This window comes from Lipophrys pholis (assembly GCF_963383615.2).
Source record: "Lipophrys pholis genome assembly, chromosome: 7".
Lineage (NCBI taxonomy): Eukaryota > Metazoa > Chordata > Actinopteri > Blenniiformes > Blenniidae > Lipophrys > Lipophrys pholis.
In genome coordinates this window covers 2,565,618-2,591,387 of record NC_137638.1, presented here as the reverse complement: position 1 = coordinate 2,591,387, position 25,770 = coordinate 2,565,618, and the positions used below count along the sequence as shown (strand labels likewise).

General features: G+C 43.7%; 3 protein-coding genes across 3 annotated transcripts; 2 read left to right on the top strand and 1 right to left on the bottom strand.

Annotated features, from left to right (window-relative positions):
* Positions 1–178: 178 nt before the first annotated feature.
* On the bottom strand, positions 179–4,783 carry fam163b (family with sequence similarity 163 member B). The gene is made up of 3 exons (XM_080468387.1): positions 4,330–4,783; positions 3,028–3,143; positions 179–2,493 (listed from the first exon to the last, which is right to left on the bottom strand). Exons 2-3 carry the CDS (start codon positions 3,118–3,120, stop codon positions 2,050–2,052), a joined length of 537 nt encoding a protein of 178 aa, XP_080324513.1. The 5' UTR covers positions 3,121–3,143; positions 4,330–4,783; the 3' UTR covers positions 179–2,049.
* Positions 4,784–17,910: 13,127 nt separating this feature from the next.
* LOC308112599 (natterin-3-like) lies at positions 17,911–19,865 on the top strand. The gene is made up of 3 exons (XM_080468260.1): positions 17,911–17,948; positions 18,418–18,511; positions 18,602–19,865. The coding sequence occupies exons 2-3, from the start codon at positions 18,418–18,420 to the stop codon at positions 19,687–19,689; spliced, it is 1,182 nt and encodes a 393-aa protein (XP_080324386.1). The 5' UTR covers positions 17,911–17,948; the 3' UTR covers positions 19,690–19,865.
* A 3,098-nt stretch (positions 19,866–22,963) lies between these two features.
* On the top strand, positions 22,964–25,540 carry LOC308112537 (natterin-3-like). The gene is made up of 3 exons (XM_080468127.1): positions 22,964–22,984; positions 23,779–23,875; positions 24,377–25,540. Exons 2-3 carry the CDS (start codon positions 23,779–23,781, stop codon positions 25,456–25,458), a joined length of 1,179 nt encoding a protein of 392 aa, XP_080324253.1. The 5' UTR covers positions 22,964–22,984; the 3' UTR covers positions 25,459–25,540.
* The last annotated feature ends 230 nt before the right edge of the window (positions 25,541–25,770 follow it).

Genomic DNA, 25,770 nt, shown 5'->3' with positions numbered 1-25,770 from the left:
TGAAAAGATCTATTAAATTATTTCTCATTTGAATATACTGCATGGCGAGAATATTTAATACAGATACTGTTTATGGAATATTATTTAATTGTCTTCATTGGAATATTATTTAAATGTCTTTCCGTTTCAGTGTCTTTATGTACCACCGGGAAGTAAAAACTCCATATTCTCTTCCACTGCCTTCCGCTTGGTGCCAAACTGTATTTATTAGTCATAGCACATTGTCGTTGGTGTTACAGTCCTGAAGCCGGCTGGCGGTTCTTCATCAGGCCGTCTGATTGGCCGGTTCTGCTCTGTGTGTGTGTGTGAGACGGAGGGGAGGAGGGAGTCGATCCCAGCACAGAAGAATTCCTGACACTTGAAGTTTGGTTGAAATGTATTCACATGTGTCTCATGTTTAACTATTGTGTACTGATACCTCTTTGTACAAAACGAGACTGTACTGTTGAAACTGAAATACCTGATGGTACTGTCTTGTATATCAATTTGTAATACAAATAAATAACATTTCAAATTAACCATTTGCCTCTGTCATGTTTGCATGAGTCCTAAGGGGTATTCACACCTTTTACCAGGTAAATATATATACTACAGGTACATGCCAAGTCTCAGTATTTTCCCTTTGTTGTGCTGTTTGACTGCTGAGGTATAGTTATATGAAGGTATCTCAGCATTCTCCCGATGGAGGTTTCCTCTCACAACTCTGGATTATTCCGTTTCTTTATTCCCCCTTAAGTTTAAGTCAGTGAGCTGGGATCGGCTCCAGCCTGCGTGAAGTGATATCAAAAAATGGACGTGTGGATATGTGACAGGATATTTCTGGCACTTCACCGTCTTCATCACACATGTGCATCTTTGATTGAAATACATTTACGCTTCAGTCTTTACGTAAGTTGACTCTGAAAATTGGCACCTCCACGACGGCTTCGTGAATAATGTTCGTTGTTACGTAGCTCTGAGAGCTGAAGTCATTTTATTTAGTAAATATCAACAGGACAAGATAGAAACATTTGTTTGTTTGTTCTTCATCAGTTGCATTTGCAGAAGATCCACTATATGCATGAGGAGAATAAACTACAATGTTAAAGCAAGATGTCACCACTTCCAGACATGCAGAGACTCCAGAGGAGACGAACATCCAGGAAGCATCCGGCGTGAAGAGCTTCGTTCAATCCACTTGTTTACTACACAGAAACACCAGATATACTCTTCTTCTTCTTCTTTTGCTTTGAATACCGGTCGTCCAAACTTTCATTGGCCTCACCTAAAGTGTTCTAACTTCCAAACGACTGACAGAGTTTGGCCATACAGGTGTTTTCATACTTTGAGGTTCGGACCCGGTTCACTTCACGACTGCCTGATGGTTTTCTACCAGCGCAGCCCTGACGCAGTCTGAGGAAGAGCTTTGGCACCACGTGGTGAGATGGAGCCTCTATGCATTGGACTCATTTGTACATCCCACACGTAAACCCATTGAACCATTCCCAAACCGTCCTGCTGTACACCACCGGCAACAAGAGGTTTTTCTGGGGTTGTCATTCCTCCTGTCGCTGGTTCACTGGTCATCATTCCTTGGAGTCCAACCACAGGAGCAGATCCACCGATCCTTCGCTGTTTGGTCTTTGCCTCCTGAATTCTTCTGCCTCCACCTGATTCCATCTTATCAACTTCAAGAACTGAACCTTGCGTTGCTGCCTCTGGCAGGAGCCGTCGGAGTGAGACGATCCAGGTGATGTACTTTACCGATTCAGTCATATTTCTGTGGTCGATCAGTGCGTATTGATTGAATCAACTTACATTTAGCAAACACAAACCTCGACCAGTCGACAAACGATTAAACCTCTTATAAACGAGTTCAAAGCTTTCAGAAGCTCATTTCACACTCAGATATGTTGTTTTTTTGTTTGTTTGTTTTTTTGCAGAACTTTATTGTGGCCTCTTGGACTGTTGACTAAAAGCGATTTATGGGAGAAGAACAGCATTGACGCTGCAACCACTTCGACTGACAGATGATGAGTTCACAGAGAGTCTCGACCTGCTCCGATGCTCTTACACGTCGGTGCTGACGCTGTGAGTGACCACCTCCTTCATGGTGATGGAGCGGATGAGGTTGAGCTTCTGGTAGAAACTGGCCCAGTCCATGGGCAGCTCCAGGTCCTGCTGCTGTACCGTCCTGTAGCTGATCCTGCGGCCGCCGTTGCACAGCGTCTCCGGGTGCTGCAGGTAGAAGGGCAGCGAGCAGCGGGCGCACGCCGGGCAGAAGACGTGCGAGCAGCGGCAGCGGCGTGGCGGCGGGGTCGGGGAGTAGCTGGCCGGCCCGTTGGCCTCGGTGAGGAAGGTCGGAGGGTAGGTCTCGGGCTCGTCACTGTAGTGCTCCGGCGTGGACGGCGAAGGAGGAGCGGACAGAGCCAGAGGCCGAGATGGAGACATGGTGGCGAGCTCAGGTTCCTGCTCTTCCTCCTTCTCAGACTCCTCCCTTTTACAGCAGTAATACTGCAGGAGACACACAGAAGGTGGCAGAACTACAAGTCAATCACTGAAACACTCACATGCACAATGCAAGAGGATGAAGGTGTTTCTCCCCCCCCCCCCCACTTTGTTTATTGTCTTTTTCATCTTTACATTGAACAACATTCACAAAAACCCTCAACAATACAAGATTATCGGCAAAAAGAAAACTTTCAATTGCAAATCAAATCTCACGTCAGTGATCATAGATCAAGAAAATGAATAAAAATAAAGGTGTTACAGTAAGGAATGAATAAATGAATAATTAAATAAATAAATGCAAATTGAAATTTTTTTATATATATGATCTGTCACCTCATTGTGACCCTACAATGAAACAGAGCCACTCTGGTGATTTCTGGACTACACCAGCCCTCCTGCCATGACAAACTGTATCGAAGTGGGTTTTTTTGGTAAAATTTCATACAAACTTTTGATTTTTTCTTTTTCACTTCAAAATATCAACATTAACTCATTCAGTTCAACATGTTTGTGGTGAAAAGACATGGAGGCACATACCTGCAACCTACATAAACACAACACAGCGACTATAGTCAGTAAAATGACTGTTGCCAGAATTCCTCCTGCGATGACCACTGTACCGGCTGACATTCGAAATCCTCTCCATCAACAACCTGCAGGGGAGAGGAGGGCGGGGAAGAACAAGGAAACACTGGTGGTTACAGGAGTTACAGTCTTCTCTGTGTCTTTGTGAATGTGCTGAAGAGTTCACGCATAATTCTTCTGCTTCCTGTGAAAGTTCAGAGTCTGTTGGGCTTTTTTCATCTGTCAGAAGAAGTCTGGATTTCAGAGACGTGGAAACCAGTGATGTGAGGGAGTCCACCTTCTCTACTTCCGTGCTGCATACTCCCAAAGTCTGTGTGTGGGTTTCGTGGTAGAAATATCCAGGTTGTTACAGCATGACCATCAGTGATCTGGGGTGGATGTGGGCAGGTAGACAGTGGCAGAGTGTGTGTCTGTGCTGAGGATGAGCGTGAATGCTGTGTGACGTCCTGTCCTGCTGGTACAAGGCTGAGTCATTAAAGGTGGCTGTGACTTTGACGACCAGATGCATTTTGTCTGCAGGTTGTTGTAGTTGTATGAAGGACAGTCGTCTCTTACTGGTATCGCTGGCTGGGTATTACACTCCTCATTACATTTTAATTCAAAAAGATTACACTACTCTGGAGTGTAATCTTATATATATATATATATATATATATATATATATATATATATATATATATATATATATATATATATATATATATATATAATCTCTCTCGCTCTCTCTCTCTCTCTCTCTCTCTATATATATATATGTATATTGTATATACATATATATTCAGTAGGGAGCGCCAGATTCTCCCATCCCTCATTAGGATGGGGATGTGGCGCGATTAAATGTAATTGTTAACGTAAAGCACTGCGACCTTTATGTTGACACAATTTATACCACATTAATATGATAAAAAATAATATACATTATGTTTTGTCACATCAGCTCACTGCTGTTTGCGGTGCGACTTTTACGCACATTTTACGCACATGGCACACACAAAAAATCTTTCACTGTGCCTATTCACTGATTAGGTTTTTGATAATAAACCATATTTCTTTCACACGAAGTGGGTTAAAATGTGCTGAAGTGGTGCGCAACGGAAGTTTTTAATCACTTGTGTCTTTTCTCTGTTTGCGCTCGTGGTCGTTTTTTTTTAATTTATTTACTTAAACACTTATAAAGGTGCACTTTTAACGTGATGAACGTCTTTGGGTTGTCTCCTCTGTCTCAGACATGTGGATAGAAGCAGATCATCTCACCCATCAAGTCAGTGTTCGTTGCGGCTTGTGGCGTTACGCGCGGTGGAGCAGCCAGGTGGAGGACGCAGCTGAAGAGGAGGAACCAAAACCTTTTTTTTTTTTTTTTTTAAACATCCACTCGGTCCTGTGACATTGAGAGGGGCCGTAATCTGTGAAAAAATACAACTCTGCCTTCAAATTTCTTCTGCACTCTCACAGTTTGTTTTAATAAAAAATGTGATTAACAACAACAAAAAAGACAAAAAGGTCCAAAGTCCCGCTGACCTCCTGCGCGCACAGCAGCGCTCCTTCTCTCGATAAAATCCACAAACCTCCTGCACTCCTGGTAAATCCGAGCTTCGGTCCGGGCAGAGGGTTAGAAAAGCAGCCGGCTGGAGGACAGGTAGCTGGAAGCAGAGCTCAGTCTTTAATTAGGAGGATGGATGCGCCGCGCGATCCGGTCTTATCCTGTTCTGACCTGTGACCGTGCGTCACAGCGCAGCTGCAATAACTCTCTTCTCGAACACTATTCTTCCTCTGTACACCAGCCTGACCATTCCCCACAGAAACACACTTAAACCAATAATGTGATTTCACAGAAAGTTTACACAAAGACCACAATTCTGACAGTGTGTCGCCTCCGGATTGATTTAAAGTTCAGTTTTATCACAAAATAACATTCCTGAATCCTGAACGATCTGCACAGGTTACACTACATTACAATGTCTAGTATTTCAGCCATTATAATCTACGTTTCTTCAACATTCAATGGCAACAAAATAACTCGCAATGCTTTTATATACTAGACATCCTGTGTGTAAAATTCAAATACAATAACTCAACTGTTACTGGACAGATAAATCAAAACACATGAAAAAAAAATGACAGGTTTAATAAAATGTATTCCTGTTTTTACATTTAATAATACCAATAAAATCTGCCTGAGAAAAGACAGAAACAAGCTGAAATGTCTATAATTGTGTGCACTGGGATTCATTTTTGTCCCAATCGAAGCAGTAAAGGTGTTTTTTTAGTATTTCTCCACCTTTTCTAAAAACCACCACACACCATCAGAACACCGAGGTTTTATGTCTTTTGGGTTTGTTCACTGGGCCCGTCAAACGATCGGTGACTCTCTGAGGTCAGACACGTCACGGCTGAGTCAGTGTGACTTTAACCTCGGTTGTTCACTATGTCATAAAATTTCATCTCCAGCAGATGGAGAATTTTTCTGTGTCAAGAAATGTCGTCTCCTGACTTGTAACAGCTGCAGCACATCTGCCCAATGTCACCGTGACCTCATCCACTGAGGTCTGTGCAAATTCTACACCTGCAGCAAATCCATCCATCCATCCATCCATCCATCCATCCATCCATCCATCCATCCATACATACATCCATCCATCCATCCATCCATCCATGTATTCCATCCGTCCTTCCAATTGGAGAAATTCTCCTCAGAAGAACTTTCCGTGGCGACTCCACGGCAGTGAGGGGATTTGGTTTGTTGTCTTGTGTTCACGGTCTCCTGGCCTCTCTTCCATTGCTGCTCCGGAGAAAAGACCAGTTTAATGGATGCAAGAAACGGGAAAGATCTTATTGTGTGAATAATTTAGAGGAAGAAGCAGGCTGAGATTCAACTGTATTACACAGACAAGAGCATGTAATATTGATAGCCAGTGGACATTAGAGGCCATTTCTCCACTCCACTCCTGCTGCTGCTGCACTGAGCAGTGAAAAAAAACAAAAAACCCTCAAGATTCTCGGGTCAAAACTGGGAAAGAAAAGAGTAAAACCCTGCTTTTAGACTGTTTTAGCTGAGAGGAAGAGACCAGATGTTGTTTTGACGGTCAGAAAAAGCTGGGCGAGTGACGGGAGTATGACAACGATGATAAAGTTCCAGGAAAAGTCTGTATCTGGTTCTGTACCTACGTCTTCTGTTCCTGGACACCGAGGGGCTTCGGTGGTCGGCTGAGGACGAGTGAAGACGCCATTAGACTGGAGGTTACTGGGACCCATGTCAAGTTTAAAAAAAGATATCACACGCATTCATTTTCCTGGATGGGAAAATTGTTCATGCATTTATTTGCAGCAGGCTGTGTTACTGTGACGATGTTTTTAGATGACTCTAAAAAAAAACAAAACAACCAGACTGCTACCAGAGCTTCAATCACCGCACTGCTGCTGCTCTAATTCTAAAGAGGCAATATTACAAAAAGTTATTTTTCTAAAGGTTTTCCAGCAGTACTAATCATCCCCATACCTGGAGTGACGTCCCAGAAGTGAAGACGGTCTGTCCTCTCTCTCTGGCTTGTTCAAGGTTTTAAAAAGTGTGTTGCTCCAACCAGCCAATCAGAAATCAAACCCTATATAGTGTCATCGGGGGTTTAGCCAATCCCAATCAAGGTAGGCCCTCCCTTTGACTCCTCCCCCAATTAGGCAGCTCTGCTCTGGCACATGGCACCACGAGAGGAAGTACTTCCTCCTCTACCCAAGATGGGCATGTGTGGGCGGAGCCAGTCCAGCTCTCACAGACACAGCAGATTCTGAATGCAGCGCCTATGATCCTTTGAATACAAAGTTTCTGGACCAATGAGACCATGTGTTGAAAAGCCATATAAATAAATAAATAAATAAATAAATAAATAAATAAAAAAATAAAATAAAATATATATATATTGCTACTGTTGAGGAGGCACATGAAATCTAAAAGATAAATAGATAAACATGGGTAGACCAGTTTGAAACAAGGTTCAAAAGGGGGTCGTTCAAGCACGGGCACAGGTACAAGTTTATGAAGTACCTGGAAATGTTTGTTTTGAAGTGGCGTTAAAACGATCTGCTGGATGTGTCTCTTCTTCTAGAACAAATATTTACACAAAATTAGATGGAAATTTATTTATTTGGAATTTGTTTGCCCTGTGAAAGGTGGATATGATTTTTTTAAATGAGGTGATACGATATACAAAATATTAATATGTAATGAAAATAAACAGTTAAAATAAAATAAAACTCTCTCTCTCTCTCTCTCTCTCTCTCTCTCTCTCTCTCTCTCTCTCTCTCTCTCTCTCTCTCTCTCTCTCTCTCTCTGCTGTCAGCATGTTGCTTCAGTCCAAACCTGCAGGTCGGTTTGTCAGCGCTCACTCAGGCTGAGTGGCAGAATCAAACGAGTCACGTTGTGTTCAGAGTCGTTTTAATGAGGATCTGTCAGCGTGGATCACTGCACAGATTTCTGCGTCTGCTTTGCGACTCTGATTCACTGTGCAGGAAACGAAAAGCTCCATGTTTCATGCCTCCTGTCCTTTTCAATAAAGCTCCTCACTGCCGTTGTTTGCCTTGATGTTGCTGCTTCTGTTTCTGCTCCCATGAGCCATATTTTAGTTTATTCAATGTGTAGAAAACATCTCCCACATTGTGATACTGTAATGCGGAATTTATGTAATTTAAAAAATATATACATTTTTGTTTTCTTGATTCTATTGCCTAACCATTTCCTTTTGCTCTCCTGCATCAATAGAGAGGTATCCAACACCTTACGTTTTTTGCTCTGTTTCTGAACTCCCAGATGTATTGAAATGAAAAACAAACAGCCTGACACCTGACAGAGGACACCCTGTGAGTCTGAACTGAGGGCAAAAACCTGGCTTTATCAACAAATTCAAAAATTTACTTGAAATTGTTTCGCATAAATCACATTCTCTCTGCCGTCACATGGCTGGCTGGCTTTATTCACGTGTTCAGTGGAAACGTGTCGCACCAGGATGCAGTAAGTTACTTATGGTGCTTTCCACTAGTACCTACTCACTTCTGTTCCATTTCCATTACAATAAAAGTCCACCGCGGAATCACTGGAGGCGTTCCCTGTCGCGCACAAGTAATCACCGCTCTGATGCAGAGCGAACATGCAGTGGATATCAGCTCAAATATTAAATTAAACAGTATATATTTCTTTATATTTATTAATAATAATTATTGTAAAATGTGAATTGTTCAGATCGTGCTTCACTGTGTTTCGGTTTCACTGGTGACTTGTGCTCCCAGCCATTAGCAGCAGCTGATGTTAAAATAAAACAAAAGCTCCAATACTTTAAATTTTAATGGAAATGTGGTTAAACGGCGTTCGCCAGGACGGCTACGGATTTTTGTCGGGTTTTGAACATCTGCTGTGAAAAGGATGCTGGAGGAAGCTGGTCACCAGTTAACAGGGAAACCAGTTAATCCAAAACACCGGTGGTATGTGTGGCTCGCAGACCTCTTGATACTAGTAGCGGGTCGCTCCTAAATCCTCTGGTCGCCACCAGACAACGAAACATCTGGACCTTATTGGGTTTAACTTGTGCGTCTCTCTCTGGTTGTGATCAGATTTTAAAAAATGGCGGCTGAACGAGCCGCTCTCCTGACTCATCTGTGTCGCCACTCGCCGGCCAATCAGCGGCTGCCATCTGCCGACGTCCCATTATCTACTGGCCTCTGCTTGCTGAGAACCTCGACTGAGGAGGAACCAGGAAAGTACCTGGTACCAGGTACCAACATGCAGTGGAAAAGCGTCTATAGCGAGTTGAGCAGGAACTGGTGGAAGTGGGCCATTAGAATGGTCTCGGTGTACGGTCTTTCAGCACGGGAGGAACATCTAAACTCCAAACAAATAAACCCACAACTTTTTCACCGTGAGGCGAAGAGCGTCCAGCAGTTTGTATGTTCCGCCTCTCCGGATCGCAGCAGCAGCGCCGCTGTCACCGGCCGGTGATCCTGTGGAGGTTCGGACAAGCTGCTCACACTCGCTGCTGAAAAACACGCCGTCTCGCCTCGCCGCTGTCATCCTGTGGGCGATCCAACCGGTTCATGAATATCCATCGGCTCCTATTAGCATACTGTCCCAGACATTAGCATAGCACCGACACAAACGTGGAGGTCAGGCCGAGAGCCTGAAGGGCGAGCAGAGAACAGGTGTGCAGATCAGACGAGGCCCGGAGGGGACGGCAGGTCAGCGTTCATTATGTTAAAGAAGTGGACGGGTCACTGGAGACGCAGGGAGGCCTGACAGAACGAGCTGGCAGCGAAGGAGACCATCCACAGACATTCACCGACTTTAGGGGTCACGCAACAAATCTCTGCAGAGACGGAACTACATGGAAATACTTCCTTGTCTACATTGCTGGGGATGAAGTGTGGTAAAATTCTGTGTTACTGCAGGTTTACCACCGGGGTCTGTACTGACTCACTCCTCTGGGATTATCGCTCAGCCTCGATTGTCTTTGGGTTTTTAGTTGTGCTAAATATTTTACTTCTCAGTAGGATAACTTCAGATAAAAAGCAGTTTCTACAGAACAGCAAGTTCGGATTTATTTTCTTTGGGTGAACCGAGTTGAAAATGAGAAACTCAATCTGAGAACATCTGTTCCTCTAACATGGGTATAATACAACTTTTCAACAATTTCACTTGGTTCAGAAACCTTTAGTATTCAAAGGTCCTTGATTTTCCTCCATTTGAATATTGGATCGTAGGAGCTGCATTCAGAATCTGCTGTGTCTGTGTGAGCTGGACTGGCTCCGCCCACACATGCCCATCTTGGGAAGAGGAGGAAGTACTTCCTCTCGTGGTGCCATGTGCCAGAGCAGAGCTGCCTAATTGTGGGAGGAGTCAAAGGGAGGGCCTACCTTGATTGGGATTGGCTAAACCCCCGATGACACTATATAGGGTTTGATTTCTGATTGGCTGGTTGGAGCGACACACTTTTTAAAACCTGAAACAAGCCAGGGACAGAGAGGACAGACTGTCTTCACTTCTGGGACGTCGTTCCAGGTATGGGGACGATTAGTACTGCTGGAGAACCTTTAGGAAGTGAAGTTTGCATAATATGACCCCTTCAAAAGTGTGAAAATACCAAAAAAGATTCTCAAAACTTCAGTTCCTAATACTTCCACTAGGGGTCGCACCATTTCAGAAAGAGTAGAAATCACATTGGGATACCGAGACTCAGTATGAACGTTACCTGCTTCATTCCGAGCTCCATGTCGTAACATGATTTGTGTACAAATTGAATCGTGTGGCTCGACATATTTAAGGAAATTCCCTTTGGGATTCATAAAGTTTATTATTTACTTTCCATTTTGGTCAAAATGCCTTTTCAGGAAGTCATTTCAGCAAACTGACTGCAGGACAAGTCGTTTCTTCTTTCTTCTGCCGACATGACAGATTACTTTATTTTGCTTCATCGCTCCAAAGTGTGATTTTTTTGCTTCCAAGCCACAGACCTTATACCTTATTAATGGGTTAATGTGAACTGAGCCAGCTGAAATGGCGACTCTTTATTTAAATGCAGTTTCAGGAGAGCGGAGCCCACTCCCTCTACTGTAAACAATAAACAGCACGCTGAGGGTAAAGTGTGAGAACACCTATATTAAATTCTTTACATTGTGTGTTTATACATGTATATGTTGATTTGTACATAAGACAGATGTTAGAAATATTCTTCTGGAGCCAACACAGGAACGTTATTTTAACGTCGTCGTCAGAATTCTCACCGCAGCATTCTGGAATAATTGGAGGATTTTCATAGACACACTCAGTATTTCAAGAATGGGCACGTGGACTTTGTATTAAGATGTTTCAGATCACCTTTTCACTGCCTGCTCTAACACGTGCATATTTGAAGCATCTGCAGTGTCAGTGGGGCAGAAGAGCCCGAGATGGTGCCGAGATGAGGGCAGTCAGGCGGCGCTCTCATCGGCCATATTGAAGAAGAGGCTATTTGAACAGGGAAGCGTTCAGTGTGCTTCACTGAAGACGAGCTGGAAGATTCTTTTAAAAAGCCTATTTCTTTTAAAGGTGGGGGCAGAGCATGAGAGAGGAGCCAAACCATCAACTCCTCCATTATTGATTTTCTTCGGTGCTCTGCCGGACGAGCTGAGGACTCTTTCTGAAACCACATGCAGCCCGTCGGAGACTCTGGGCTTCAGTCCCACGTTACCCTGCAGACCCTCCGACCAAAAAACCTCAGATGAAAAGTCAACCTTGTAAATATGAAGCAGTTTGTGTGTCGCGCGCCCATGAAGACCTGCACTGGAGTTATTTCTGGGAGGCTGTGAAACCCAACGGTGTCCTTTTTGAAAAATGTATGCAGGAGCACTTATCCGTTCTCTGACATCACTATTTTGTTTGTGCACAAACTCCCGAACTCTTTTCATTGTACGTCCTCCTCCGGTGAGACACGACAGTTTGATATTGCTGAGGAATAAACTGAATCTGGTTCATTTTTCTGACTTATGTTTCTTTATGTCTGTCATCTTAATTGTGTTGGTGCTATTTTATCATTATTTTATAGTTTAGTTTTTTTCCCTCCACCAATTATTCCAGTCTTATGTCATTAAAAACAAATAAGTAAAAAAGTACAGGTGAGGACTGGTCCACCTGGACAGGTCTCCAGTCCACCTGGACACGTCTCCAGTCCATCACGGGCGAACAGAGACACACTTCTGGAGCGTTTCCACTGCCAGCTGCTCGGCTCAACTCGGTTTTCAGGCTTTTCCGTGTCGTGTTACTCCCTGATACCGGGTACTCTTCTGGTACCTACTTTAACGTGTTCTCCAAGCAGAAAAACGTGACGTCGGCAAGGGAGCAGCTCGTCGCAAAAGTTGCCGCCGCCATTTTTAAAACCCAATCGCAACAAGAACCCTTCACAAGTTTCTTTTAGGATTGATTTTAAGATTTTACTCTTTGTTTTTAAAGCCCTCAACGGCCTTGCCTTTCCATACTTATCAGAACTTGTGACTGTCCGATCCGCTGAAAGCTTGTTAAGGTCCACAAATCAGCTGCTACTGGAGGTCCCTATAGCGCCAGGTACACTTGGGAGGTCGGCCAGATCAGTTGCTGCCCCCAGACTCAAGAACAAACTGCCCCCGGACATACACACCATTACCGACTGGCCTCTTTAAATCCAGAATCAAAACTTATTTATTCAGACAACGACGGGCTTTTAATACACAGTAATATGGTGACATTTGATATTATTTTATTGGTTAGATTTGATTTTACTTTATTGTTGATATGATGTATATTTTTACTCTTTTATTTCCTTTCTATCTCATTTTACTGTCTGATTTTACTAGAAAGCACTTGGTTACCTTGAGTGTAGTGAAGAGCTTTATAAATCTGTATATATATATATATATATATATATATATATATATATATATATATATATATAGGGTTAGGGTTAGAGTTAGAGTTAGAGTTAGAGTTAGGGTTAGGGTTAGAGTTAGAGTTAGAGTTAGGGTTAGGGTTAGGGTTAGGGTTAGGGTTAGGGTTAGGGTTAGAGTTAGAGTTAGAGTTAGGGTTAGAGTTAGGGTTAGGGTTAGAGTTAGAGTTAGGGTTAGGGTTAGGGTTAGGGTTAGGGTTAGGGTTAGAGTTAGAGTTAGGGTTAGGGTTAGAGTTAGGGTTAGGGTTAGAGTTAGGGTTATGGTTAGGATTAGGTTTAGAGTTAGAGTTAGAGTTAGGGTTAGGGTTAGGGTTAGGGTTAGGGTTAGAGTTAGAGTTAGAGTTAGAGTTAGAGTTAGAGTTAGAGTTAGGATTAGAGTTAGAGTTAGAGTTAGAGTTAGGGCAACCCTAACCCTTACCCTAAGCTAAAAACTGAGAAAAAAAATGTCTCATACGAAGTGGATAATCGGCGTCTGTTGCCAAGGAGACGCCTCGGTTCTGCAAACAAATGTGGCGTTGGCGAAGTTCTGCGCTCTACCGAGTGTAGCTCTAGTTTAGGACTGTGGGAGAAACACCCCCCCCCACCACACACACACACACACACACGGAGAGAACATGCAAACGCCACACAGAAAGGCCCCAGCCAGCGTCTGAACCCAGACCTGTGAGGCGACAGCGCTAACCACTGTTCCACCGTGCCAGAGTGAGTCTCGGATGCTTGAAGCAATGAAACGTTCAAACAATTCTTCTTTTTCTGTTTTAAAACAAAATAAAGAAACCCCCGAAGAACTAAGAGCAGAAAGGTTTAGACAGTCCGTCAACCACTGGAATCGAATCCAGCGCAGAAAGAACAGACGCTCGTGTCTGTAGAAGTCCAGGTCGTTTCCTCTGTTTTGTCTGAAGCTCGCGGCGTCCGCAGGGTTCGGCGAGGCTCTGAATGGATCCAGACTGTGGCTGCTGGCGGGATGACGCAGGCTGACCTCACGGGCCGTAACAGGATCGCTCCACGTGTCTTATAAACACCGGGGCCGGGTGGGACGGCCCGGGACGGTTAATGCAGCGCTAACAGCACATTACCTTCACCTCCAGGGCTCCCAGGAGATCCAGCTGGGGCTCCTAGGTCACCACAACACCGAGAGCTTTCACACCGCCCACAGCGCCTTCACAGACCGGCGGCGGCCCGATGAAATGATAATAACGCCGCTCCTGCAGAGGTCACAGCTGGAATCTGCAGACCAAAGAACAGACGACAAAGTCAGAAGCTCTCGGGCTCGAATCGATGGTCTTCATCCAAGCTGGAGGTTCTGGGTCCTTCATGTGTCGCTCCAAGGTCTCAGTGTCTGTGGTCAAACAAGGCCTCATTCATTATTGTGTCATCAAAATAAAAGAAAAAAGCTGAATTAGTGTGTTTAATTCACCTTGATCTTGTCAACGTTGTGAAGTCACACGAGTGTTTCTGTGGCTCCTCGGTGGATTTAATTAAAGATTTAGACCAGACATTTTTTCTTTCCGCCCAGCTCAGTCCATGAGGATGTTTGTTTACATGTTACGTTAGCGTGTCATCGTCGGGGAATCATCAGAGCGGAGCGGCTTGAAATCCTCACATGGAAACACGTTTACACATGTATACGGCACAGGAGCGTCGTCGATGCAGCTTCCAGCTCCAAACACACAGGAGGAGCACAACCTGGAAAATCACTGATGATTTTGTGAGTCAATAAAAGGTTTCTCTTCTTCTTCTTCTTCTTCTTCTTCTTCTTCTTCTTCTTCTTCTTCTTCTTCTTCTTCTTCTTCTTCTTCTTCTTCTTCTTCTTTCAGAGCATTGCATACATTCATGTCATTGTCAGTATTCGCCTCAGAGGAACGACATTAAAACAGACTTAACATCGACACTGTTGAACATTCCAACAGGGATGCATGAAAACAGAGAAAAAAATAAAACATTAGATTCCAGCAGCTTTGTGGGATTATAATCTCGCAGCCTCCTTATCTGGTTCAAAACCAGTTCCAGTGACGACTGATGGTTTTCTTGGCAGCGGTTATCGTGAATTTGTAGAGATTTTTATGAGCATTTTCCATTGATAGAGTCCGTCTCACCAAGGAAAAACATCCTAAAGTGGTAAAGTATCTTAATATTGAATATTTCCTCTGTTGTTCAGTGAATTTCTGACCAAAATGAACCTTGGACATTATCAGAATATATGCTAATGCTTTGCATCCCCACCCTCACAACCTCTCCAATGTTTGGAGTCTCCGACTGTAAAGTCGTTTAGGCGAGATAAAGAACCTCAATAAACATTTCCAGGCAAATGTGTGTGAATTAGTACATTTCCTTTGTGGTTCACTGGAGTTTTGTCATTCCTCTTTTGTTATTTCAAGGTTTTCCTCTTCGTCCCATTTGGTTTTTTTATATAATCTGTGGAGTAGGAGGATTTCTTTATTTATTGGATGGATGGATGGATGGATGGATGGATGGATGGATGGATGGATGGATGGATGGATGGATGGATGGATGGATGGATGGATGGATGGATGGTGGATGATGGATGATGGATGGATGGATGGATGGATGGTGGATGATGGATGGATGGATGGATGGATGGATGGATGGATGGATGGATGGATGGATGGATGATGGATGGATGGATGGATGGTGGATGATGGATGGATGGATGGATGGATGGATGGATGGATGGATGGATGGATGGATGATGGATGGATGGATGGATGGATGGATGATGGATGGATGAATGGATGAATGGATGATGGATGGATGGATGGATGGATGGATGATGGATGGATGGATGGATGGATGGATGATGGATGGATGGATGGATGGATGGATGGATGATGGATGGATGGATGGATGGATGGATGGATGGATGATGGATGGATGAATGGATGATGGATGGATGGATGGATGGATGGATGATGGATGGATGGATGGATGGATGGATGGATGGATGGATGGATGGATGGATGATGGATGGATGGATGGATGGATGGATGGATGGATGGATGGGTGGGTGGGTGGATGGATGGATGGATGGATGATGGATGGATGATGGATGGATGGATGATGGATGGATGGATGATGGATGGATGGATGGATGGATGGATGGATGGATGGATGGATGGATGGATGGATGGATGGATGGATGGGTGGATGGATGGATGGATGGATGGATTGATGGAGTGATTCTCGTGGCCTCCCAACCCTTCAGCTCAGGGCCGTGGTAGGTGATCGATCAGCTGATAGTCTGTGGATAAAACATGTGATCGTGTCACGATCATCAGCTGTCAATGGCCGCCACTCCACCAGTGTGATGAAACGTCACTGTCACCTGAGATGTGACACATCACACTGTCACACATCATGTGATCATCACATCAGGACGAAACAGCCAGAGTGGTGCGGGGCTGTTTAGACAAACGGTCGACTGAGCCGGAGTCACAGAAGAATCAGAAACAAAAACACTAAAGAACAACAAAGATTTAAGAAATCAACACTAAACAATAAAAGCTTCTGGGAAGAAGCTTGTTGACGATTCTAAAAACTAAGATATTACCCAGAAGCTGCTCAGACCTTCATGTGGTCTTCAGTGTGACGATGTGAGAATAAAATGCAGCGTGCAGTGTTTGTGTTTGGCTCAGAGGCCACCGGCCCCGGGCGTCGAGCCCCCACCCCCCCTACCCCACCCCCAATGTCACAGGCTCATTAAAAGACGCACGGCCTGGTAGTTCATCTGCCTTTAATGAGCTGATGGCGGCGGCAGGGAGAGCAGGCGGCCGGCCGGCCGGCCCCCAACAGAAGCACCCAGTCAGCTGAAATGAAGCCTGGCGACACCGTGAAGGACGGAGCGAAGTGCAGACTGGCCTGAAACATCCAGTCCCTCCTGACCTCCAACACACACACACACACACACACACACACACACACACACACACACACACACACACACACACACACACACACACACACACACACACTTGTCACAGGTTGTTTTTTTTCAGCGTGCTGCTGCCCCCTGCTGTCTTTCTCCCGTTACTACATTTAACAAATAGGATTTTAAGTTACAATTTTAACAAAATACAGTAAAATTACTCCATTAGCTGCATTTCAGTGGAAACCAGTAAAAAAAGAAAACAAAAAAAAAAAAAAAAACTTTGATTTTGAGAAGAAAAAATAATCAGTTTCAGAGCAATGGCATTTACAGTTTTACTAGATTACATTTCATGTGTCATTGTATGACAACTGGGATGGCTAAAATGGGGAAAAAATTGCAAAAAAAAATGAAACAAACCTGCTTTAAAAAGAGCCAGAATGGTTAAAACAGTTAAAATGTCAAAATTGTCTGCAAAATGCTGGAAAAAATAAACAAAACCCTCTAAAATCAGATATGAAAGCAGCTGAAATGTCAAGGAAAAGATTACATGATAGACGTGAAGGTCAATGAGGGACGGGTCGGAGTGCAGAGCTAACTGATAACTGACGACTTTATCTAAAAGTCTTTTGTCGTTAATAATCCAGAATCTTATCCTGTATTTCAGCTGCACTTGAGTTCACTTTTCATGATAGTGGAGAAAGTCTCTTCACATCTCTGTTATCGGTTCTGATCTGATTCTCGGCCACAAACTTTTAGTCTTTTATTGTTCCGGCAGTGTTCCAGACACTGTGACGGAACAGGACTAATGATTTGTGGAGACGTTTTCTGTGGAAAGTCTTCGTCTCGGATTCTGGTTCTGCAGGTTTCTTCCATTTAAAGGGGGTTTTTCCTTTCCACTTCTACTTCCTCCCTTGGAATTGTTGGTTTTTCTCTGTAAAAGTGCCCTGAGATGACTGTTGTATTTGATGCTACAGAAAAAAAATCAAATAACAAATCCATAAATAAATAAAATTAAATAAAATTATTACAATAGAATTTAAAAAAAAAATTATAAATTAAATGAAAAAAATTATAAAATAAAATAAAATAAAATAAAATAAAATAAAATAAAATAAAATAAAATAAAATAAAATAAAATAAAATAAAATAAAATAGAATACGTATTTGCTTCTTTCAGTGAACATGAAACATCCCATTATTGTTGTTATTCCAGTATCATCTCTTTAGCCACTAGAAATCACGATATCAGCAGACGTTCATTATTTTTCAATATGATTCCAACTGAATCAGACTTTCAGAGGAACTCAAATGTTGTTTATGTGTAAATGTTCTTTAGAGATGACAGAATATTTCTATTTATCACGCATCATCATGTCTTCTACTTAACATGAAGCCAAAACAATAGTTGTCTCAGCTGCTAATGAAGCAGATTTTACAGGAGTTTACTGGTCAAAGTCAGATTCCAGAAGGACTGAAAGTGTTTTATGATTGAGCCATAAAAAGCAGCTATATAAACCAGGAGACTTTAGGTGGACTCACCGCAGGACAACGTGAGGGTGAGTGCTGCTCGGTGTCTTTATTTATTGTCGGTCCGACCACACAGACTTTTGCTCTAATAAATCAGTGGGATTCAATTAATGTAATCTAGTTGGTTTTCTTCAAATTCTGTTCAGTGTAAATGATCCTCTGCTGAAGTGATTTCATCAGATGTCAGCTGGAAAGACTCCAAGTGAACTATATGTGCAAGAAGAGATGAATTTAATGACAATGATTATTATTATACTCTTTAAAATGTACAATGTTTTTACAAAATCTAAATAAAAAGAACATTTTAAAAGACTGAAATCTGAAGTTGATGTTTGGAATGATTCAACACATTAATACGGATGTCTCTGTATCTAACGAAACACCTTGAGTGTGTGACTCTTCTGAGCGTGGAGGTTTTGACTCTGTTCGGAGTGTTGAAGGCTGAGAGTGTTGAAGGCTGAGAGCGTCACGGCGTCTCCTGGCTGCTCTGTCCTCCAGATGAAGCTGTCTGTGTTGCTGCTGTCGGCCCTGCTGGCTCTGAGCTCAGCCAGCCTGAAGAACATCGTGACGAAGAGCTCCGAGCACAGGAAGGGTCAGCTCCTTCTCTTTCTAATGTTCTGCCCATGACCATCCCAATGTCCACATTCAAGTTTAAAACCTCTTGTCTGTCTCTTCCGTTCAGTCTCCTTACTGAATCCAGAGCTGCAGGACCATGTCCCTGAAGTGACAGGGAACCCCGTGGCGCCGGGTCCCCTCAGTCCCGTGGAGCTGGAGCAGCAGGACGATCTGCCTTCGCCGTTTATCTTTGGAGATAACGTGAACCTGGAATGGCTGACCTGGCCCGGCGCCCTGCCCAACGGAGCCGTGGCCATTTACAACGGCTACACCGAGCGCACCGACTACGTCTGCAAGTACAAGTGTGAGGCTGGCTTCTACAACCCGAGCCTGGGCCCGTACTGCCGCTATCCGTACGGAGACCGCGAGTATTACGCCCCCGAGTTCGAGATCTTGGCCAACAAGGACAACTTTGAATTCCTGGAGTGGAAGGAAGGCTCCCACGGTTCGGTGCCGCAGCACTCGGTCCGGACCTGTGCCGGCGTGGGAATCTACGTAGGGAAGAACAAGTACGGCCTGGGGAAGGTCGTGCCGCAGTTCGAAGCCTTCTTCCTGCCCTGGGAGGGCGATGAGTATTGGTACAAGAGCTACCAGGTCCTGACCGTCAACAGAGACGCCTACACCCAACACATTAGTGACGTGAAGTACGGCCTGGACGAGGTGGAGATCTTCCAGTACCCTCCGGAGACCATGCGCATCTCCGGGGTCACCAACAACGAGTGCCAGGCGGTGGTGAAGACCGTCACCATCTCCAAGACGTCCGAGGTGGAAACCACCTGGAACATCGGCCGCGCCACCATGTTCGGCATCACCGGCAGCATCACGGCGTCCATCCCCTTCATCGGCTCGGCGGGCATCGAGCTGGGCGGCGAGAAGACGCTGCAGTTCTCCAGAGGAACCACGGTGGTGGAGTCCATCAGCCACTCCGTGTCTGTGGAGCTCACCGTCCCGCCAAACCACTCCTGCAGAGTCCGCATGGAGGGGCGGAAGCTCAAGGCCGACATCCCCTACACGGCGCGCCTCAGCCGGACCTACCGCAACGGAGACACCCAGTGGACGTCCATCTCCGGGAAGTACGACGGCGTGCAGATCGGGGAAGTCCGGGCCGTGGTGGAGCGATGCGAACCGGTGGTGGACGCAGAGCCGTGTCCATGAGACACTGACAGAAAGCAACAAACAACGTCCTGTACACATCTGTGAACGTCAACATCTGTCCTCACGTACAATAAATCAAACTACAGCTTCTGTTTATTCTGTCCTGAATTCAACATGACAACTGGAGTCTGAACGATGTAATGGGTGAAAATAAAGTTTAAAGTTTTTCCTTCTCATTCGTTTCTCTTTTTGACTTATTTACTTCAGCACAACAAGACAAACAACCTGTTCTAGAAAAAAGGCTTGAATGAGGCAGGATGAATGGATTTACTAAAACATTTAGGATGAGAACTAATTTTTTTTTTTCAAAAAATATTTTTATAAGGTGATAAATCAGAGCAATACTGCATCATCACTTCACATCCACAAGTTAATTAAAACTGCAACTTTTAAAATATTTTTTTTTTTTTTAAATTTAAAAATAAAGCATTTTGAAGAGAAAAGAAAGAAATTGTCAGGGAAAGATTCTATTGGGCAAAATAAACAATGAGAATAAATTAAAAGCAGAAGTAATAAGAAAAAAATACAAATAATTAGTAAAGTATTAAAATGAACATTAATAATAATAATAAAAGAAAATATATAATAATAATAATAATAATAATAATAATAATAATAATAATAATAATAATAATAATAATAATGATAGGACACCCACGCACACCAAATACAAATGTAAAAGATATTATTAATAAATAAAAAAAATTAAAACACAGGGGTTGTATCAATCCGGAGGTAAAGATTGGAGCGAGTTGAAGAATGTTAAGAATGAGTTCCACTATCTATCTATCTATCTATCTATCTATCTATCTATCTATCTATCTATCTATCTATCTATCTATCTATCTATCTATCTATCTATCTATCTATCTATCTATCTATCTATCTATCTATCTATCTATCTATCTATCTATCTATCTATCTATCTATCTATCATAGGTCCTGTAACACAAAGTTAACTATGGTAATAAATCACTCAAAAAAAGTGAATATAAACTCGTGTTTTTTCCTTCTTTCCAGACTATAACTCCTCCATGCAAATCCTTTCTTTACCTATCCTTTCTTATTTGATATTAAAGCATCAATCTATTTATTCTATGAGCAGCACTTAAAGGAATTTCCCTCTGGAGTTAATAAATTATTCCGTTCTGTTCTGTTCTCTTAGAATTGTTTTAAAAATACCTGGAAAGAATATTCCTGCAAATCAGGTACAAAAACAGCTGAAAATGGAATGACATTTTTAACATCATAATTGAAAATTATGAAATACCACGAAGGATACAGCTTTTGTCTGTGTTTCAAAACTGCTAAATATATGAAACTTTAGAAGCCGTGTCAGCTTCATTTTACATTTTAACGTGGTTTGTGACTCCAGCTGAATTTGATTTGGTGCAAAAATCACAAAAATGTCTATTTTGGTCGAAAAGGTTGCAGAACCCCGCTGTAGACTGAGGGGCCAAGCTCACTGTGTGCCGCCACCAATACTGGTATCGGAATCGGCATCGGTATCGGTATTGGCATAGGCATCGGTATCGGTGCATCCCTATATTATACCATTATAGTTGTCAGTTTTGTACCAATGTCTTCTTATACACAATAAACACATTCTGAAGATAGCTAACCCTGAAAACGTCGTCTGTCCGCGGCGGGAGAATCGGAGCCGCACACGGCCTGACACACGAAGGGAACGCAGGATCATGTTCAGTCAGCCGAACACTGAAGCTGTTCAGGCCGTTTCGTTGCTTCACAGAGTCTCATTCAGACCTGAATCGACACCCGGGCGGCGCTGACATCAGCCACCTCGATGACACACTCTCTGTGTGGAGAACAGCGTTCTTTGATCCTCATGTTACGCAACAAGTCGTCCTATTCAGTGAGCCACTGTTCCAGGGGAGCTAATCAATGCTTATCTGGACAGTCGCTATCTTGTCCCGGGTCGAACCAGAGCAACGCAGCACTTTGGACATCACGCATCTCTCCAGATGCAAAGCACTTTTTTTAAGACTCAGGCGGACTCAGACAGCAATCAATAAATCCCGCTATCGCCCTGTTATCAATAACGCTGGTTTATATCATTCAGGAGAAGAACAAACATGTTTTCTGTTCAAGGACGATCATGTAATCCAAGGCCGAACACAGCGGGAGGAAGAACGCCTCATGTCTTTACTGAACGTCAGCGCGGTGATGTTCAATACTTGTTCATGTCATTATTTGTTAAAAAATAATTCATTAATTTTGTTCATATTAATTTCTCAGAAGGAAGAACTGAGTAAATGACTGGTTTATTTCAGTTACAGTTTTGGTGCAAAAGTTGAATTTTAGTGCTTAAAAGTTCACACATACATGTTTTGTGTTTATATATATATATATATATATATGTATATATATATATATATATATATATATATATATATATATATATATATATATATATATATATATATATATATATCTGTAACCGAAATGAGTCTGGGCTGAAGCCAAGGCTTATTCTTGCCTTTCACTTAAAAACCCATAACGTTACCCAGGACACCAGTGACACAAGAGAAAAAACATGAAATAAACAAAACGTAACAGAAATAATACAACATAGAAAAAAATATATAGACAAATTGAGCATAAGAGAAGTAATACAGGAGAGAAAAAAACTAAACAAAATGAGCAGAAATAATTTAAAAAACTGAATTTAAACTGTCAGACTGAAAAGGCCAATGTTGTGTGATGTTTTATTAGTTGTGTAAAATTAACATTGGATTGTATTAAATCAGCACTGACTGAACATAACTGACGTCCATGACGATATGTAAATAATTTAAAGTTAACTCGCACTAAACCCAGAATACACTTTGTTGCTGAGGGATTGAAATTCAATCTGAAAGGAGGTGATAAGCACAAGAAGTCAATATGAAATCAGGACATCAGGATTCAGGGTGAATCTAAGTACTATCTAAGATCTAAGTACTTGTCATGTACTGACCACAGACTTCACTTTATAGACGATTCAACACTTTTATTTCTTCATTTATTTTACCAGGAAAGTTGTTTGAGATTAAATGATCTGTTCTACGAGGGTCGGAAACTAAAACATAAATGTTTAATCCTTCTTATCACTCAGAAAGTCTCCTCTCGTGTTTACGTTCACTAATATTTTGTCTTTTAATTTGCTTTAGCGAGAACGTTGCTGATTCCCCTCTGTGCCGCTCGGTCTCTGTTTATTGGGGGCAATAATCTGGGGAGGTTTTAAAGCGGCTCCCGTCCTGCAGACACTCCGTCACTGCAGGAGGAAGCTGTCCAGGTAAATCAAACACTCTTCTTTGCGTCTGAATTCAGCAGAGCTGGACGCTGCGCTTCCTTAATTCGGGATTATAATCTCTGATGACTGCAAGCAAAATGATGTACAATCAGTAATTCTTTATTTCCGGGGCGTGAGTTTCTTCACCTGTTCTTCAGATTAAGATCACAAGTGAGTCCAGCTCATGATCATACATGTGGATTGTTTATTCTACTTATTCTGCCTGGATTTTCTTTCTTCTGAGGGTCAAAGGAAGTGGAGGAACAGGTGAATTCATGCAGAGTTTTAGACAAATAAACATCTTCTCTCACATCTGTACTGAACGGATCAACAGCAACGTTAAATGGATCGAGAAGAACTTTAGCAACACAACGTCTGTTAATGTTCTTTTATATTTCTGCAAAAACATAAATATAAAGTACAGAGGAAGTGGAGTCCAAACATTGTGAAAACCACGTTCAGCGGCTTCACAGGGTTTCAGGGTCCAGATCTTCTTCTGTACCCGGTCCAGAACCCGGTTCCTTTACTTCTGATTTTTCTAACTTGAACTGATCACAAGCTCAAGATCACCAAACTTCACCTAATCTGTTCTTTTTCCACTTGTTAATGAAGAGATTAAATAAATTATCACATTTTTTATTTGTGACTCATTTTACAATTGTGTGTGTGTGTGTGTGTGTGTGTGTGTGTGTGTGTGTGTGTGTGTGTGTGTGTGTGTGTGTGTGTGTGTGTGTGTGTGTGTGTGTGTGTGTGTGTGTGTGTGTGTGTGTGTGCTGACCCGTGTGACCTGTGTGCAGATGAGGGGGTGTGTCACCGTCGTGTTCTTGGTGCTGCAGCTCAGCAGGACATCGCTGCAGGTCGATCTTCTGCAACATGAAGCGGAGGAAAGCAGCAGTGAGTTCTTCTTCACTTCGTCTCCACTGGATTCTCATACTGATACTTCAAGTTACAGGGAAACCCTCCGCCCGTCGACCAATAACGACCACGAAGTTCAGGTTTACACTTTGAAAATGTCTGGAGGAAAGTGGAAAAGTGTGCAGGAACATTTAAAACGCCGGAGAACCTTGAAGGTTCCCAAGCAGACCTTGTCTGTGAGCGTCAGTCCAGAAGTGAACCAGGGTGAACACCAGGTTTCCTTCTCCCGCTCTGCGGCTCAGCAGCGCCCCCTGCTGACCTCCTGAATCCCTGACATGGTTCTTCATGGAGCGTGTGTGTCTGCAGTGTGAGACCGTGTCAAGCTGTTGCTGGATTGATATTTTGTGTGATAAGTGAAAGGAAAACTTTAAAGTTCTCATGTTATGATGCTTCTGGCGTCGTTCGGCTCAACGTGGCTCATGAACTAAGACGAATCTTAATTGTTTTATTTGATTTTTTTTCTTCCTCCTCGTTTCGTAGAGCGACTGCTGAACCCCATGCTGGAGAATGTCTTCCCCTCCCGAGAGAACACCAACGCTCCGGAGGTTGGGGTGGTTCCTGAGACGACCTCCCACTCCTTCCCCATGTACGCGGAACACGTCAACCTCAAGTGGGTGGAGTGGAGCGGCGCCCTCCCGAACGGCGCCGTCGCCATCTTCAACGGCTACACCGAACGCACGGACTACGTGTGCAAGGTCAACTGTGAGGCCGGCTTCTACACCCCCAGCAAGGGCAGCTTCTGCCAGTACCCCTACGCCGACAACGAGTACGCGTCCTCCAAGTTCGACATGCTGGTCAACGTGGACCACTTCGAGTTCCTGCAGTGGGTCGAAGACTCTTATGGATCCGTCCCTCAGTATTCCGTCAAAACCTGTCCCGACTCGGACATCTACGTCGGCAAGAACAAGTACGGTTTAGGTAAAGTGGTGAGCCAGCATGAGGCCTTTTTCCTCCCGTGGGAGGGTGACGAGTACTGGTACAAGAACTACCAGGTTCTGGCCATCAACAGGGACAGCTACACCCAGCACATTTCCCACGTGGAGTACGCCATCGACCAGATGGAGCTGTTCCTGTATCCTCCCGAAGCCCTGAAGCTCGCCAAGGTCACCAACCTGGAGTGCAGAGACGTGACCAAGACGGTGACGCTGGAGAAGACCAGCACCACGGAGAAGTTCTGGGACATCGGCAGGGAGACCCGCAACAGCTCCGTGTCCACCATGAAGGCCAAAGTGCCCATCGTCAACGCAGGGACGGTGGACTTCACCGAGGAGCAGACGGTGACCTTCTCGGAGGGGACCAAGATGGTGGAGTCTCTCAGTCACATGGTCTCCGTGGAGCTGGTGGTCCCGCCCAATCACTCCTGCTCGGTGAGGATGGAGGGCAGGAAGATGAAGGCCGACATCCCGTTCACCGGCAGGCTGAGCCGGACCAATCACAACGGAGACACGCACTGGACGTACCTGACGGGGACGTACGACGGCGTCAGCGTGGGGGAGATCAACGCCGTGGTGGAGAGGTGCCAGCCAGTGCCCGACGCTGATCCCTGTTCCCCCCCTCAGTGAACAGCCTCTCAAGCTGTTCCCTGTCCCGCCCCACAGTGATCAGCCACTCAAGCTGCACCAGAGTCCAAATAAAAGTATTTTCAAACAAAAACAAACGCCTCCACTCTTTTATTCAGAATCTTCACAACATTTGAAAAGTTCCCATGGAACTTTCCTCAGTACAATATGATCCAATCAGCAGTCAGTCCAGACCAGCTGCTTCACTCCGGCTGCACCGCTGCAGGTTGCAGATCACTACAAGAGGATCAGGTTGACCTAACTAACATGAACGTTTTTTCTTTTTATTGTTTTTTATATATATTTTTTTTTGTA